General features: G+C 45.4%; 2 protein-coding genes across 2 annotated transcripts; one reads left to right on the top strand and one right to left on the bottom strand.

Moving 5' to 3' along the window:
- Nucleotides 1–1,384: 1,384 nt before the first annotated feature.
- On the top strand, nt 1,385–3,682 carry LOC140068867 (putative nuclease HARBI1). The gene is made up of 2 exons (XM_072114235.1): nt 1,385–2,087; nt 3,312–3,682. The coding sequence occupies exons 1-2, from the start codon at nt 1,385–1,387 to the stop codon at nt 3,680–3,682; spliced, it is 1,074 nt and encodes a 357-aa protein (XP_071970336.1).
- A 229-nt stretch (nt 3,683–3,911) lies between these two features.
- Nucleotides 3,912–7,551, bottom strand: LOC140068866 (uncharacterized). The gene is made up of 4 exons (XM_072114234.1): nt 7,415–7,551; nt 7,018–7,175; nt 6,670–6,891; nt 3,912–4,594 (listed from the first exon to the last, which is right to left on the bottom strand). Exons 1-4 carry the CDS (start codon nt 7,549–7,551, stop codon nt 3,912–3,914), a joined length of 1,200 nt encoding a protein of 399 aa, XP_071970335.1.
- Between the last annotated feature and the right edge of the window lie 9,248 nt (nt 7,552–16,799).

The raw sequence follows: 16,799 nt of genomic DNA, 5'->3' as shown, positions 1-16,799 counted from the left end.
GTGTCCAGCCCAGGGTGCGCCCCCATTGCGCTAGCACTGCACTTCAAAGCGTAGCTAGTGACGCATGCGCCCATGACCATATACTTTGATGTAAATGTTTATATTTTGGTGATGACACATAAAAACCTTTTTTGCTGTAAAAATCATTTTGACATTTTCTTTTATGTAATAATGTGATTTTGAATAGAAAACACCCTAATTGAAAACTCTGTGTGAACATTGCATTTCTAGGTTTATTTTGGAGTTATCTAAAATGTATTGAGCGCTTTACCTGAGGATGTGGCCATCTTGCTTTTCGAAAGGTTGTTCCCTCCTCGTTCACGACAATATAGATCTACGTGAAGGGATTAGAAGTTATGATGTTAAGCTCATGTAATTCTGACGATGCGATCCCCCTGCAACATGTGCTGTGCCATTAGCTTGTGTTTCTTCACTGTCCTTTACATTGCCCTGTATATCCACCCTTCTTATCTCTCTTTTGGGGCTTTTTCCCCTTTTTTTGCCTTGTTTTGGGTGTATTTTGTGTTGTTTTTGGGTACTTACAATTCTCAGTATTGTTCCCTGGCTGCTGTGCACGGTATCTGCTGTAGTTGCAGGTGTGGCTTCTATTTATGACGCTGCTGCTGGCGTCAGATTTTCAATATTTCGCGCCAAAATCCGCCGTGCATGCGCCACAAAACCAAGGAGTGAATCTGGAAAATGGCCGAAGCGCGCGACACAATCTAACCAGCCGTGCGCCACAATTTAAATAGCGTGCGTCACAAACGGGGGCGCGCATATCAAAGCGCGCAAACACAGAATAGAAGTGCGACACTATTCAAACCGCGACACAAAAGTGTCGCATGAGTAAACTGATTGCTATTATGCTTGTGGCAACAAGGTAAAGGTGTGTGCGACACAATTTAGGGAAAAAATATAAAATGGTTTCCAAAAAACAAACAAAATGGAGAGAGTTAGGAGTCGAGGGTTCTGAAGGAGATTGGAAAAGTTGACTGTTGATTGTGCACAATAAATCCATTGAAATTTAGCAAAAAGGTAAGTAAATGTTCACATATAAATTTCAAAAAAGGATTGATTTTTGAAAAAATAACAATACAATTTGTAAAACAGGAGTGGAGATTGGTGGTAATAAGAAGACAAACACTCGTCAAAAAAGCATTTGCAAAGGTAAGTCACACTTTTAAATTCAAATATTAAAAAAATGTATACAAATTGTTAGAGAGGCCCCGGAAAAACTAAAAATGTGTTTATTATTTACCACAAATTGGGATTAAACAAATTTTTAGTGTAAGTTTAAATTACTCACAAAGTAACATACCTTATCTGACCAATCTGCCAATATGAGCATAAAAAAATAATATTCCATATTCTTAATTCTAGGACAATGGATATGCTTCCCATCGTCTACGTGGCCATTCAAAATGACAGGATCATGGCTAGACAGCGCAGACGGAGGCAGAGGAGGCGTCCTCGAGTGTTCCGTCCTCGTGTGTCCTTTGCAGATTTTACGGACGCGGAGGTGTATCAGCAGTTTCGGCTGGATAGAGCTTCAATCCTAAGCCTCTATGAGAAGCTTGAAGTAGCTATCGGGGCAAAAACAGGACGGTCACATGCAGTGCCTGGACTCACCAAGATGGTCTCGGCCATCTATTATATGGCTAACGCGTCCTTCCAGCACTGCATTGCTGAGCGTTTTGGTTTTTCGCAACCAACCTTCAGCCGTTTTTTCCACGAGGTAGTGGATGAGCTGTTTAAGCTCTGTACACAGTACATCGCCTTCCCCAAAACTGCTGATGCCATCCGGAGGACGCAAGCGGAGTTTGTGCAAGTAGCGGGGATGCCCAACGTGATCGGGCTAATCGACTGCACACATGTGGCGTTGGTGCCTCCTGCGGCCGATGAATATCGGTACCGCAATCGAAAAATGTTTAGATCTATTAATGTGCAGGTCACCGTGGACCACAATAACCTCATAACGAATGTGGTCGCAAAGTACCCTGGCTCGACACACGATTCCTTTATCTTTGAGCACTGTGGCCTCAATCGCCGGCTCCAGAGTGAATTGTACAGGGACGCCTTTCTGCTTGGTAAGTGAATGTGAATGCTCTTTCAATTACTAAACACTTAAAATGTGGTCATGCTCCATAAGGTGTGTCTTTAATTATGTTTTTCTGAAACTGAGAAGAGTATTGTTTACATTTTTGCCTTTTTTTTTCAAAAGTTTACACAATGTAAACTAAAATGTTAACACAAACAAATGAATTTAAAAAAAAAAGGCAAAATAATTTAAACAAAACACATTCTCAGCATATGAAATTAATTTGACGAAACCGGCGTTAAGAGAGAGAGAAAAAAAAAGTGCGGGGTTAAGCCTAATTTCCAAATACATACTGAGGGGTATCAGTTACAAACACCTACTTTGTCCATGGACATGTGACTGAACTGGTAAACCTCACAATCTAAAGGGGTTTTCCCACAAAATAAAGTTTAGCCCTATCCACGGGATAGGACCTAACTCCCTGATCAGTGCTGAGACCCCCACATATTGCATAACCAATGGAGCCCTCGCCGCTCAGTCAGACTAATGGAGCAGATGGCTGAACATGACTGTTTTGCTCAAGTAATCTCTATGGAGGCGAGTGATCTTGCCGAGCACAGCGCTCACCAATCTCTGTCAGCTCCATAGAGATTAATGGAGCGGAATGGGCATGCACGGCCATCTGCTCCATTAGTCATTTTTGCTGTCTGTGGGGGTCTCAGCACTGATCATGAAGTTAGGCACTATCTCATGGATACGGCTTAACTTTCGTTTGTTGGCAAACCCCTTTAACTACCATCATGTTTTGTTAAAAATATTGTGGAAAAAGAAGACATCCCCAAATGCAAATAACTTGCATTATTGTCACTGATAAACCAAGCAGATTCCAAGGAAAAAACTGATATTGTGAGGATAATCCAAAAATGTCAGTCTAAGCTCGGACTAAGGCTCCATTCACACTACTGTATGGGGGACATATGTACAGCTGCAAACTTACGCCCATACATATGTCCCCATAGATGGCAATGGCCGCACAGAGCAATATGGTGCAGCACACATGCAACACCGTACATGGGGGGGGGGGGGGGGGAGCTAACACATGTCCTATGTTTCCCTGTGTTACGTGCAGCCCCCATGCATTGCTATGGAGAGCGGTCACCCCTCCTCCTCTCCATTACACGGAGCACACGGACGCCCGGCAGGCAGATGTTTGTGTGAATGCTGCCTCAGTTTTAAAATTAAGCTAATTAGCTTTACTTTGTCCTGTTTTTAGGTGATAATGGCTACAAATTATTGCCATGGTTGATGACACCATATTTGCGGCCAACCACCCCTAAGGAGAGGAGCTTCAACCACGCACATCGAAGAACCAGAAGTGCCATTGAGAGGACCTTTGGAATTCTCAAGAGTCGGTTCCGCTGCCTGGATTTTTCCGGGGGGGCTATGCTCTACAAACCCCCCATTGTGTGCAAGGTCATTATAGCCTGTTGCATGTTACATAACATTGCAACAGCCAACAGGCTAGAAATTGACCTTGCAACAGATTTAACTGAGCATATAGAGCATCAGGGGGATGTGTCTGCTGAACCCACAAATAGAGCGGGACAACTAAGGCGCAGGCAAATCACTGAGATTTACTTTTAAAGTGATCTGCCAGTTACTATTTTTTTTTGGATACCTTAATGTCTGTATATTTCGAATTGCATTAAAGTAAATGCAATGTCAAAATGGATCCATGCTTTTCATTCTTTAGTAAAATAATTTCAGCTCAGAGGAAGACAAAGTAGATCAAAAATTTATTTGTCATTTTTGATCAAAATCAAGTTAACCAAAATAAATAAAGTTAAAAAAAAAAAAAAAAAAAAAAACAAAATTACGGTTTGGAAGAACGTGATGAACGACGGACAGGCCCCTTCCCCCTTTTTGCCTGCCGCCGCGTCACCACAGAACTCCCAGATGTGCCCGGTGGATTGGAAGCCGAGGATCTAAGTTCCTCCTTGACCGAAAGTAGGAACGTGGCTTCAGGGGAAGGGCCCAGGACCACTGGAGAGGGATCCAGTGCACCTGCCAGCGATGGTGCGTAACTGCACCCCGAATCCTGATCAGTTGGAAGCTGAATCTGGGATTTGGGGGCAGGGCTGGCCTGTGTCACTGGATCCCCACCAGTGGGGACCTGGGGTGGGGAGAATGGAGGGACACTCACACTCCCCCCCTGAGCCACAGTTCCTTGGTGGATGAGGAGTCCCAGAATATTGATGAGAGCTCTTAAATCTCCACTAATAAGCTGGAACCCCTCCTCCATCATCCGGCCATGCCTTTGGAGTTCCCGCTGAATTAGGCCCATCGCTTCAAGGCTTTTATCCATATAGTTGGAAAATATGCCAAGTGTGATGGGCCTATCTTCAGCGGGCACCACTTCAGGAGCCTCATCCCCACTGGACCCACCAAGTGATACGACTGCAGGAGGAGTGGCTGGCGAAGCACATGGAGGTCCGGGTGCAGCCTCATTTGCTGGTGGTGGTGCAGCCTGTGGTGCCGCGGGTGGAGCAGCCCTCCCTGTTGATAAAACAAAGTAAATTACAATTCAAAAACTATAGAGTGCTGTAACCTTAAATTAAAATTGATAGCCACACTTGGAAGCTACCACCACGAATATACCTAGAAAGGTAGAACAGGTGGTAGGTGGATGTATAGTACATGTTGAAAGCACTTTTTTGAGCTAATCCTCACGTGCAGTATTTTTTGTTATAAAATCTTTATGGCCCTATTGTGTATTTTTTGATAAGCGGCTACTGGGGCGTTGAGTAGCCGGACATGAGGCAAGATGTCATGACTACTCAACGCCCCAGTAGCCTCACTGCTCCTCCTAACCAGACATCATCGGTGCGCAGCTCCTCATAGCTTGTCTTATGTGAAGGTTTGGGGCACGGGACAGGGGAGTATGCTATGCTCAACTAATACCAAACACGATTCCCACTGCCACCATTGTATCCTATAGGCACAGTAATTTGAATTTCAACCTAGCTATGCTCACCAACTTATACTATGAACAATTACACTGCTGGCAATGTATTTTATATGATTAGACATATATGTTCCACAACCCTTTAGGCAACGAGCATGGCCAACAGCCCCCTGGGCAACAAGCATGGCCACCAACCCCCTAGTGCACGAGCATGGCCCCTTACCCCCTTGTTTTTGTGTGTGTTTTTTGCTGTCTTCAAGGACCGGGCCTGCTGTGGACTACTTTGTAGTCAGTGGACTCCGACGAGGACCTGTAAATAAATCTGGATTAAAATGGCTGACGAGGGTGTGTCTGGCTTTTTTTCAATAAAAGATATTTTTACAATGATGTGTTTGTGTCGTTCTGTATAATTAGCCATAGTAGTGGTGCTGTTTATTTGACAGTGCTCATGACTAAGGCCTGAACTTACTGTAAAATGGCCATTTTTGTTTTGGCCAAATTTACAGTAACGGATATTAAACTACCCCGGTACCCACCGCCACCAGGGGTGCCGGGAAGAGCCAGGTGCAGGGGCGGCCGCAGGCTGTTATTGTTGAGTTGGAATAGCCCCCTAACAGTGGCCTATCCCAGATCAGTAATGGCAGGCTGCTGCTGCTTTTTTGTATCTGGCTGATGTTAAAAATCGGGTGAGCCCCACATCAATATATTAAATTTAAATGAAAAAAAAAAGACGTGTATTCCAAACAATTTATAAAACCAGCAAGATACAAAAAGCAGCAGCAGCCGCCATTACTGATCTGGGAAAGCCCACTGTTAGGGGGCTATTCCAGTGCAACAATAACAGCCTGCGGCCGCCCCTGCACCTGGCTCTTCCCGGCACCCCTGGTGGCGGTGGGTACCGGGGTAATTTAATATCCGTTACTGTAAATTTGTGCAAAACAAAAATGACCATTTTACAGTAAGTTCAGGCCTTAGTCATGAGCACTGTCAAATAAACAGCACCACTACTATGGCTAATTTTACAGAATGACAAACACATCATTGTACAAATAAATTTTATAGAAAGAAAACCAGACACACCCTCGTCAGCCATTTTAATCAATATTTATTTACAGGTCCTCGCTGGAGTCCACAAAATCCAAAGTACTCCACAGCAGGCCCGGTCATGTAAGACAAAGAGAAGGAGGGGGGGGGGGTGAAAATAAAAGGGGGGGCAGGTGGGCCCTTGCTCGTTGCCCGGGGGGGGGGGGGGGGCCTTGCTTGTTGCCCGGGGGGGCAGGCAAACATATATGCCTAATCCCATAAAATACATTGGTGGCAGTGGCATCGTTGTTGGTATTATTTGGTGAGCATAGCAGACACCTGTCCCGTGCCACGAACCTTCAGATATGACAATGCCTGCACTCTGGGGAACAAAGCCAAAGCTACTGCGCATGCGGAGTACTCTGGCTTATCGGACGAGGGCGCGCAGCTACGAGGAGCTACGTGCCGATGATGTCAGGTTAGGAGGAGTAAAGAGGCTACTGGGGCGGGGAGTAGCCGCAATGTGTAGCCTCATGTCTGGCTACTCCACGCCCCAGTAGCCGCTTCCAAAAAGGATTGCAAAATATTTTTGGAAAGTGAAACCAAACATTAGTATTAGAGACATAAAATAAAACGTACATACCAACATCAAGATCATCCGTGTCAAAATCCCCGATCCCTTCAGTAAGATCGGGGTGTATTGTTTGATTAATCTTTTGCTCCACCCACGACATCCGCATGGCCACACTAGGGCCACCACCCGTCCTCCGAGCTGACTGTTTGTGCTTCGCCAGCTTGGCCTTCAGCCTCCTCCTGCAGTCATACCACTTCTTGCGGACCTCAGGAACAGAACGATATTCCACTCCTGCAAAGTTGAAAACAAAAAGAAAAAAAAAAAAAAAAAACATTATAAAAAGGCCACTCACCTTCAAGATTTACAATCCAAGTGACCATAAAAAAATTCAAATACTATTCAAAATGCAATTTTTACCTAGGCCATTGATCCGCACTGTGATCCCCTGCCAAATGTGGTGTTTGGCTGACAGGGGAATAGAATCTGCCAGCCTCCCAAAAAGATGTTCATAATTTTGGGTAACCTTGAAAAGACAAAAGCCACAAAAAAAAAAAAAAACCTTCATTAAAAACACTCTTCAACGGTGGGTAAAGAGTAGAACAGAACACCAACAGTATAAATAAGTTAAAAAAATGTAACAATACCTCCTCAACCAATATTTCCGTTTCACGTTCCGTGAAACGTGCCTTCTTTGCACGGCCAGGGTCCTCCTCATCTTCAGCACCAGAGCCCCCAGTATCCATATACTGGAGCAGCGGCCGGAGCAGCGGCCGGAGCAGCAGATCCTGGGGCCACAGATGTTGGGGGGGCTTGCCGATTCGCCGCCTCCAGCTCCCGTGCTCCGCGGATGGCATAGTCGTACACCTGGGGACACTGCTGCCGGAGTAGCTCCATAAAAATGCCAATGGGAGCATCTGGTGCTGCTGTGGACTGCTCAGGACGCCCAGCCATGATAGATACCAGCTGGGCAATTAGCCTCGCTGTGCACTTTTTATGCAAAAATTTTGTGGCGCAACTCATGCGCCACATTTATCACGCGTGCGACACAATTAGTGAATGGGCGCATATCCCATTCTAGTCGGAGGGACGCACTTTTTATGCATTCCAATTGGAGCTTAGTAAATGTGCCCCTCTGTGTTTACTCCCCTCAACTCCAATTTCATAGCCAATAGTTCCCAATTACCCACATCGAAGCCCAGAAGTCAGGGATTCAGTGCCCTACACCAGAAGCATAAACCAATAGAAATGGACCATTTAAACCTTTCTGAATTGGGACCGGGGCTTTTCTTATACTGTACAAATGCTACTTCAGCTTCTGGGGTCCTGTTGGTCACATCAACACTTTTGTTTGTCTTGCAAGATCATTCAATGGGGCAAATTTACTTACCTGCTCCTGTCGCGATCCCCGATCCGGACAGTCTGACGAGAATGAAGTGTGGTACGATGCATGAAGATTGTGCACTAGAGTTCCTGCATCCGTCGCTTCCCCGCAGGGGTCCCCGGAGTTCACCTTCTCCTTCCTGGTGCATGTAAGTGCGTGTATTGCGACACAATTCTAAATGTTAAATCCCGCGCGTTGTCCGATGGTCTGCCCCACGATTTGTGTCGCGTGCAAGCCGGCACGGATGCGCCAAAATCCGATCACATGTGACACAATCCCCTGTTAAATGCGGCGCAAAGCGGAAATCGCTGTGAGACCCGACGAAAATGCGCTCCGCGGACCCTTAGTAAATGAGCCCCAATGTCTCAGCCACAGATGCATTTTTAACAAATTTCTGATAGTAGAAAAGACCAAAAAACTTTGAAGGTCTTTGAGACCGGTGCAACGTTCCTAGTTCTTGATAGCCGTGACTTTGGGTGGAGCCACACAACAAGGTTCAGGGGCGAGGATGTAACCAAGGAGAGTGATTTATTATTTTATACTCCAAACAAACACTTGGACGGTTTAGTAAAGAGGAGGAAATATTAGGATATCATCCAAGTAAACCACAACCCAGGAGATCTCCAAAAATGTCATTAAGAAATTGTTGGAAGAGTGTAGGAGCATGACACAACCCAAAGGGCGTCACCAGGTCTTCAACCTGTCCTTCTGGGGTGATAAATGTCTTCTGTCCCTCCTCCCTTTCTCTGATCCGGACTGTAGGCCCCGCAGAGTTTACTCTTACAGAACCAGTTCTCAGCCACTACCTGATCTGGAATCCAGAGAAAGTGGATGTGGAAGTTCATGATCATCTACACATGGTCTGGCTCCTCATCCTTCTTCTACAAGGAGGAAACCTGCCTCCATACGAGAGTTAGAGGGGCGGATGTGTCCCTTCTGTGGTCTCCCCTGGATCTATACATGGTGTCATCTTCTGGGGGAGACAACTTGAATATCCTCCCCTTGGGATAGTCAGATACTCAGGTGAGGCAGAGGCGGCAGAGTGCGGAGCAGGGAGGGTGTCCTCGTGTGACACGCTGCACCTCCCTGTCCAAAAAGTGCAAAACACAGAGAAGAAGACAGGACAGGACGAGCTAATGTCACAACAAATCTATAGTCAGTGCTGAACTATGAGCAGATGATTTATGTGATACCAGAGTCCTGGCCCCAGCAATGATTGGAGCAAAGCTCTGTCTGTCACAGCGGGTTAACTGTTGATGAGCCGGAGCAGAGCTGCATAAGGAGATTAGTGTGTGGTGCAATTCAATACAAAATCAGCAAACCCAAGCCGGTGTTCACACTAACAATGTACAAGAGAGACATAAGGACACAATCGGCGCCTCCTCAGATGCATTGCACGGACAGAGCGGTTACACTGTGATCCATTAGACCCCAATTATGGTGGAATCCAGAAAACTACGGATGTGTGTGATGCTTCTAGTTGGACACCATCAATACTTTTCCTAGGGAGAGGTCATCAATAGTCACAGAATTTTCCAAAGAAACGCAGCAGAAAACAATGAGGCATAAAAGGTCTGACTTCTTGTATCTGTCCTCCGTGCAGGTCCACCAGGAACGTTACAAAGAGACCTGAGGAAACGTCCTCCAAGAACTTTGCCTCCCTGACATCAACTTCATGTAATCTGCCTCCTGTAAGAAGCAGGAGATCGACAGACCAGGGCCCCTAAATTCCTACATTTTTAGAGACCCCTAAACTTGTAACTGGTTCCCTTCTGTTGACAAAACTTTTCCATAATCCGGTCCCTGTTCTCCCCTCTGCCCCGATGTCCCATGTGTTACCCCCAGATGTGGTCCTGGTGCTTGTACTACGCTGCTGCCTGTGGGGTGTATGGAGGATGGTATATCGCTCTCCGTTCTCCTCCGTGTCGTGTGGTTGATGTATAATTGTGGGTGGATGTGAGGATCTGGCAGTGGAGGATGATCTATCGTGTATGTGAGGCTGTAAGAGTATTACATGACATGTCCAGACAGAATGTTATCCATTGTCCTGGATCTCTGCACGGCTCCGGAGTTCTGCACTGCGATGTCTGGAAGTGTCCAAATAGAGGACAATATAGTATTAGGTATACAGCATAGGATTATGTACAGACTGTACCACACAGACACACGTGGTAGGATTAGATACACAGCAGACAGTATCACACGAGGTAGGATTAGATACACAGCAGACAGTATCACACATGACATGTAGTCCCCTGAGCTTACACTCAGGACAATGGCTGCTGTCACACAGTAATCTCCTCCTGGATCGGTGCCTCCGGATCAGAACTTTCTCACTACTTTGTTGTAACTTGTGTCCTATCCACTGACTACAACAAGTGCAAGTCTGGGCATTCTGGGGGGGGGGGGGGGGGCAGAGGGGCTCATCTCTTACCCTCCATCAGCCCCTCTGTCTCTCTCGGTGGTGGTCTCGGACCCAGCCTTGTGCAGTATCCCCACAGGTCTAACGGCTCATACACTGATAGCAGAGGCCACTGTTATATTCTGTGGCTCACCCCACACTTCAGGCTCAATACCAAATCTGTACCAGATCCCGACTACAGCACAATGTATAACAATGTTCCTTAAGGTTTTAAAATCACATTATCACATTATTACTTTAATTATTAGAGGGGCGGATGTGTCCCCTTCTGGAGACTCTCCTGGATCTATACCTGGTGTCATCTTCTGGGGGAGACAACTCGAATATCCTCCCCTGGGATACTCCGATCCTGGATGGAGATCAATCCTGACAGATATTTTATCAAAATGCAGAAGCAAAATCCCAGCTGTTCTCAGGGTCTTATCCTCCACACTCAGACACAAGTAATGAAGTGCAAAGAGATGAACACTTAGGTATCCAGCTCTCCAATCAAAGACCGGGTGATGTGACGCTGATCATGGGAGACCCAAAATGACACCAGAGGGAAGGTTATTCAGCACCAAATACTTTTACTGTATTGATCCGACCTGCCTAGAAATCTGGGGGAATTCTACCCCCTCTCCATTTAATCACTGAGATTAGTTATGGACTCGCAATCTATCAGGTCCAGACACAGACTTATCCCCAACACACAGAGAAAGCGAGAACAGAATCTCAGTAACCGACTCAGAAGAGACCTGATTGTCCGGGTGACTCTGCCGGGGGTCTGGTGGGACAATTTACTTCAGTCACCGCAGTAGAGACATAGAGACAACCTGTAGGCGATGTTCTCCTCGGGCTTTACAGAACACAATGGCCGCGGTCCTTGACAGCAGGAGAAGGGACCGAGTTCTTAGGGGATAGAAGAGTAACATGGAGAGACGATTGGGGTCTGCTCCATCCTTGCATCTATCTCTGAGCCATCAGGATTAGCTGCCAGGGCCAGAATCAGACTCATCATCAGAATCATAGCTCCCAATCGTCCCGATTTTGCCGGGACAGTCCCGTTTTTCTTACCTCTGCCCCGCGTCACGGGCAGCTGTCAGATTGTCATGGATTTTCCCTCCCGGCTCTGTAAATACTTTCAAAGCCTGAACTAATATTACTAAATGGTTTCTACAGACATTGGGCAGGGAATCCTTTTGAGAGATGTGTCGGGTTAGCGGAGAGCAGGGACCACGTCATCAGGTTCAGATCAGCATCTGTCCATACATGGTCTCCTAGCTCTTTTTTTAGTTAAATTAAATACATTTTTGCCCAGTCTGGGATTCAGACCCCAGGCCCTCTGCATTAGAGATAGGAGCCTCTACCCACTGAGCTATGAGCCCAGTGATTACATAACTAAGGATTTTTTGTAACTAGGAAATGTTATCTGCTACTGTTACACTGTGACACAGACTTAATGCACTGATATATAGAGAGGGATCTTCTCAGAGATTATTATTGTAATTATGGAGACTATTATTATTCTGAATTGTATTATTTTATTATTATGGAGACAATTATTAATAATAGTAAAAATAATAATAATCATCTCTATAATTATATTAATAATTATAGATATAATTGTCTCAATAATTACAATAATAATCTCTGAGAAGATCCCTCTCTATATATCAGTGCATTAGTCTGTGTCACAGTGTAACAGTAGCAGTAACAGTTCTTAGTTACCATAAGAGATGGAGGAAGCCACAGCACCCGGTATGGTTCAGTTCCAAGTAGTCTTTATTATAACATCATCCAAGCATAAAAATTCCAATGTTTCATTTCCAGTTGAATCTTTCTCAAGCATGTTTGAACTGAAGTATGCTGGAACTGAACTGTACCGGGTGCTGTGGCTTCCTCCATCTCTTATGCTGATAATGGGACTCTGAGCACTAGATCCCCAGCTGCGAGCACCGCTTAATCATAATTGTCTAGGATTGCTGTCTTTCCTTCCCCCCTTCAGTTCTTAGTTACCAAAATTCCTCATCTAGCTCATTTCTGGGCTCTTAGCTCAGTTGCTAGAGGTGCTGTGTCATTATCATCCATGGACACTGCAGGTTCTAGGTTCGAATCCCAAACAGGAAAAAAAAATTATTATTATTGAGATAAATTTTATTATTGTTATATGGTTAAAATTTGGGGCGTGCCAGGGAGGGATTGGGGGTGTGGCCTAGGGGGATCACTACGCGTGCCGCCATTTTGTCCCTCTTTCCCTTTCACAAATGTTGGGAGGTATGGACAATCCCCATTAATGATGATCTTCATGGAAGGTTCACACCACTCACACATTGTATCGGGGATATCCACGGGAAACTTCTCAGCAGAGCATTTACCTTGGAGAGAAAGGAGATAAGACTCCACCAGCACAATGTGATCTAGAAAGGGACCCCAAGGATTGGGAATGGGGGTTTCTCTGCAAAAGAGGAATCACTACACCCATCATCTCTGCTGGGAGGGAGGAGGATTTACCTAAAAATACAGCAAACATGACTCCCAGAAAGTTCCCAAATTCTCCCAGCCACATAAGAAACAATCCGGGAGCCTCATTCTTACCTTATGGTGTCGGCCCACAAGAGGCGCAGCAGCAGCTACGGCCTCTGGTTGGTCCTCCAGGTCCTCCAACCACTTCTCCCGGTTCATAAGATCTGGAATAGTCTTCCTACTTTTTGGCTTATTATAATGTAACCCAGGATCCGGGAGCGGTCAGATGACTGCGGATCCTGGCATTAAACCTCTTCCAGCTGTCCCTGCCTGATTACCGCACCTACCACAGGCAGTTAGGGACAACTTGTCAACGTTTCCCTCCTGTGCCGAAGTGCAAAACACAGAGACAAAGAAAAGACACTACAAAAAACAAGAATAGTTAGAATAGTTTTGTTAGAACAATGGGGCTTATTTACTAAGGGTCGCGGATCACACTTTCCATGTGATGTATGTAGTAATACATGAAATATGGGGACACGAGATTCCAAGAGAGGTCAAAGGCAAGTGATTTTCGGTGACTTGTTGTTCTTGTGCATCATCCATTGAGCGCCCCAGACCTTGTGTCACTGCAGATCACAGGGAATCCAAGTATCTGCTGCCACCTAGTGGTGATGACCAGAAGGGTCCGATAGATCACTGAAAGTGGACGCAGACCTGGAGATGGGAAGAGGCTGCACAAAGTCCAGCAGGGGGCATCAAGGATTTCCTAATGTTGTGATGTAATTGTGAGGCTCATCCACCAGAGGGAACCACTGCAGTTATGAGATATTCCTAAACTCACACACCCACACATCCTGTAGGAGAAGATATAACCTCCAGGAGAACATACAACCTCCAGGAGAACATACAACCTCCAGGAGAACATATAACCTCCCGAATAACATACAACCTACAGGAGAACATATAACCTCTAGGAGAACATACAACCTCCCGAATAACATACAACCTCCAGGAGAACATACAACCTCCCGTATAACATACAACCTCCAGGAGAACATACAACCTCTAGGAGAACATATAACCTCCAGGAGAACATACAACCTCCAGGAGAACATACAACCGCCAGGAGAACATACAACCTCCAGGAGAACATATAACCTCCCGAATAACATACAACCTACAGGAGAACATATAACCTCCCGTATAACATACAACCTCCAGGAGAACATACAACCTCCAGGAGAACATACAACCTCCAGGAGAACATATAACCTCCAGGAGAACATACAACCTCTAGGAGAACATATAACCTCCAGGAGAACATACAACCTCCAGGAGAACATACAACCTCCAGGAGAACATATAACCTCCAGGAGAACATACAACCTCTAGGAGAACATACAACCTACAGGAGAACATATAACCTCCAGGAGAACATACAACCTCCAGGAGAACATACAACCTCTAGGAGAACATATAACCTCCAGGAGAACATACAACCTCCAGGTGAACATATAACCTCCCGGATAACATATAACCTCCCGGAGAACGTACAACCTCCAGGAGAACATATAACCTCCAGGAGAACATACAACCTCCAGGAGAACATATAACCTCTAGGAGAACATACAACCTCCAGGAGAACAATTAACCTCCCAGAGAACATACAACCTCCAGGAGAACATATAACCTCCAGGAGAACATACAACCTCCAGGAGAACATATAACCTCCAGGAGAACATACAACCTCCAGGAGAACACACAACCTCCAGGAGAACATACAACCTCTAGGAGAACATATAACCTCCAGGAGAACATACAACCTCCAGGAGAACATATAACCTTCTTGAGAACAATTAACCTCCCAGAGAACATACAACCTCCAGGAGAACATATAACCTCCAGGAGAACATATAACCTCCAGGAGAACATACAACCTCCAGGAGAACATACAACCTCCAGGAGAACATACAACCTCCAGGAGAACATATAACCTCCCGTATAACATACAACCTCCAGGAGAACATATAACCTCCAGGAGAACATACAACCTCCAGGAGAACATATAACCTCCAGGAGAACATATAACCTCCCAGAGAACATACAACCTCCAGGAGAACATACAACCTCCAGGAGAACATATAACCTCCCGTATAACATACAACCTCCAGGAGAACATATAACCTCCCGTATAACATACAACCTCCAGGAGAACATACAACCTCCAGGAGAACATATAACCTCCCGTATAACATACAACCTCCAGGAGAACATACAACCTCCAGGAGAACATATAACCTCCAGGAGAACATATAACCTCCCAGAGAACATACAACCTCCAGGAGAACATACAACCTCCAGGAGAACATATAACCTCCCGTATAACATACAACCTCCAGGAGAACATATAACCTCCCGTATAACATACAACCTCCAGGAGAACATACAACCTCCAGGAGAACATATAACCTCCAGGAGAAAATACAACCTCCAGGAGAACATACAACCTCCAGGATAACATATAACCTCCCAGAGAACATACAACCTCACAGAGAACATACAACCTCCAGGAGAACATATAACCTTCAGGAGAACATACAACCTCCAGGAGAACATATAACCTCCAGGAGAACATACAACCTCCAGGAGAAAATACAACCTCCAGGAGAACATACAACCTCCAGGAGAACATATAACCTCCAGGAGAACATACAACCTCCAGGAGAACATATAACCTCCTGGATAACATACAACCTCCAGGAGAACATATAACCTCCAGGAGAACATACAACCTCCCGTATAACATACAACCTCCAGGGGAACATACAACCTCCCGAATAACATATAACCTCCAGGAGAACATATAACCTCTAGGAGAACATACAACCTCCCGCATAACATACAACCTCCAGGAGAACATACAACCTCCCGAATAACATATAACCTACAGGAGAACATACAACCTCCAGGAGAACATACAACCTCTAGGAGAACATATAACCTCCAGGAGAACATACAACCTCCAGGTGAACATATAACCTCCCGGATAACATATAACCTCCCGGAGAACGTACAACCTCCAGGAGAACATATAACCTCCAGAAGAACATACAACCTCAAGGAGAACATATAACCTCTAGGAGAACATACAACCTCCAGGAGAACATACAACCTCCAGGAGAACATATAACCTCCAGGAGAACATATAACCTCCCGTATAACATACAACCTCCAGGGGAACATACAACCTCCAGGAGAACATACAACCTCCAGGAGAACATATAACCTACAGGAGAACATACAACCACTTGAAGAACATATAACCTCCAGGAGAACATACAACCTCCAGGAGAACATATAACCTCCCAGAGAACATACAACCTCCAGGAGAACATATAACCTCCAGGAGAACATACAACCTCCAGGAGAACATATAACCTCCCGAATAACATACAACCTCCAGGAGAACATATAACCTCCAGGAGAACATATAACCTCCAGGAGAACATACAACCTCCAGGAAAACATACAACCTCTAGGAGAACATATAACCTCCCAGAGAACATACAACCTCCAGGAGAACATACAACCTCCAGGAGAACATATAACCTCCAGGAGAACATACAACCTCCAGGAGAACATATAACCTCCAGGAGAACATACAACCTCCAGGAGAACATACAACCTCCAGGAGAACATATAACCTCCAGGAGAACATATAACCTCCAGGAGAACATATAACCTCCAGGAGAACATACAACCTCCAGGAGAACATATAACCTCCAGGAGAACATATAACCTCCCGGAGAACATACAACCTCAAGGAGAACATATAACCTCCCGGAGAACATATAACCTCCAGGAGAACATATAACCTCCTGGATAACATACAACCTCCAGGAGAACATATAACCTCCAGGAGAACATACAACCTCCCGTATAACATAC

The sequence above is a fragment of the Engystomops pustulosus genome, chromosome 7 (genome assembly GCF_040894005.1).
Source record: "Engystomops pustulosus chromosome 7, aEngPut4.maternal, whole genome shotgun sequence".
Lineage (NCBI taxonomy): Eukaryota > Metazoa > Chordata > Amphibia > Anura > Leptodactylidae > Engystomops > Engystomops pustulosus.
This window is presented reverse-complemented; position numbering and strand designations above follow the sequence as displayed.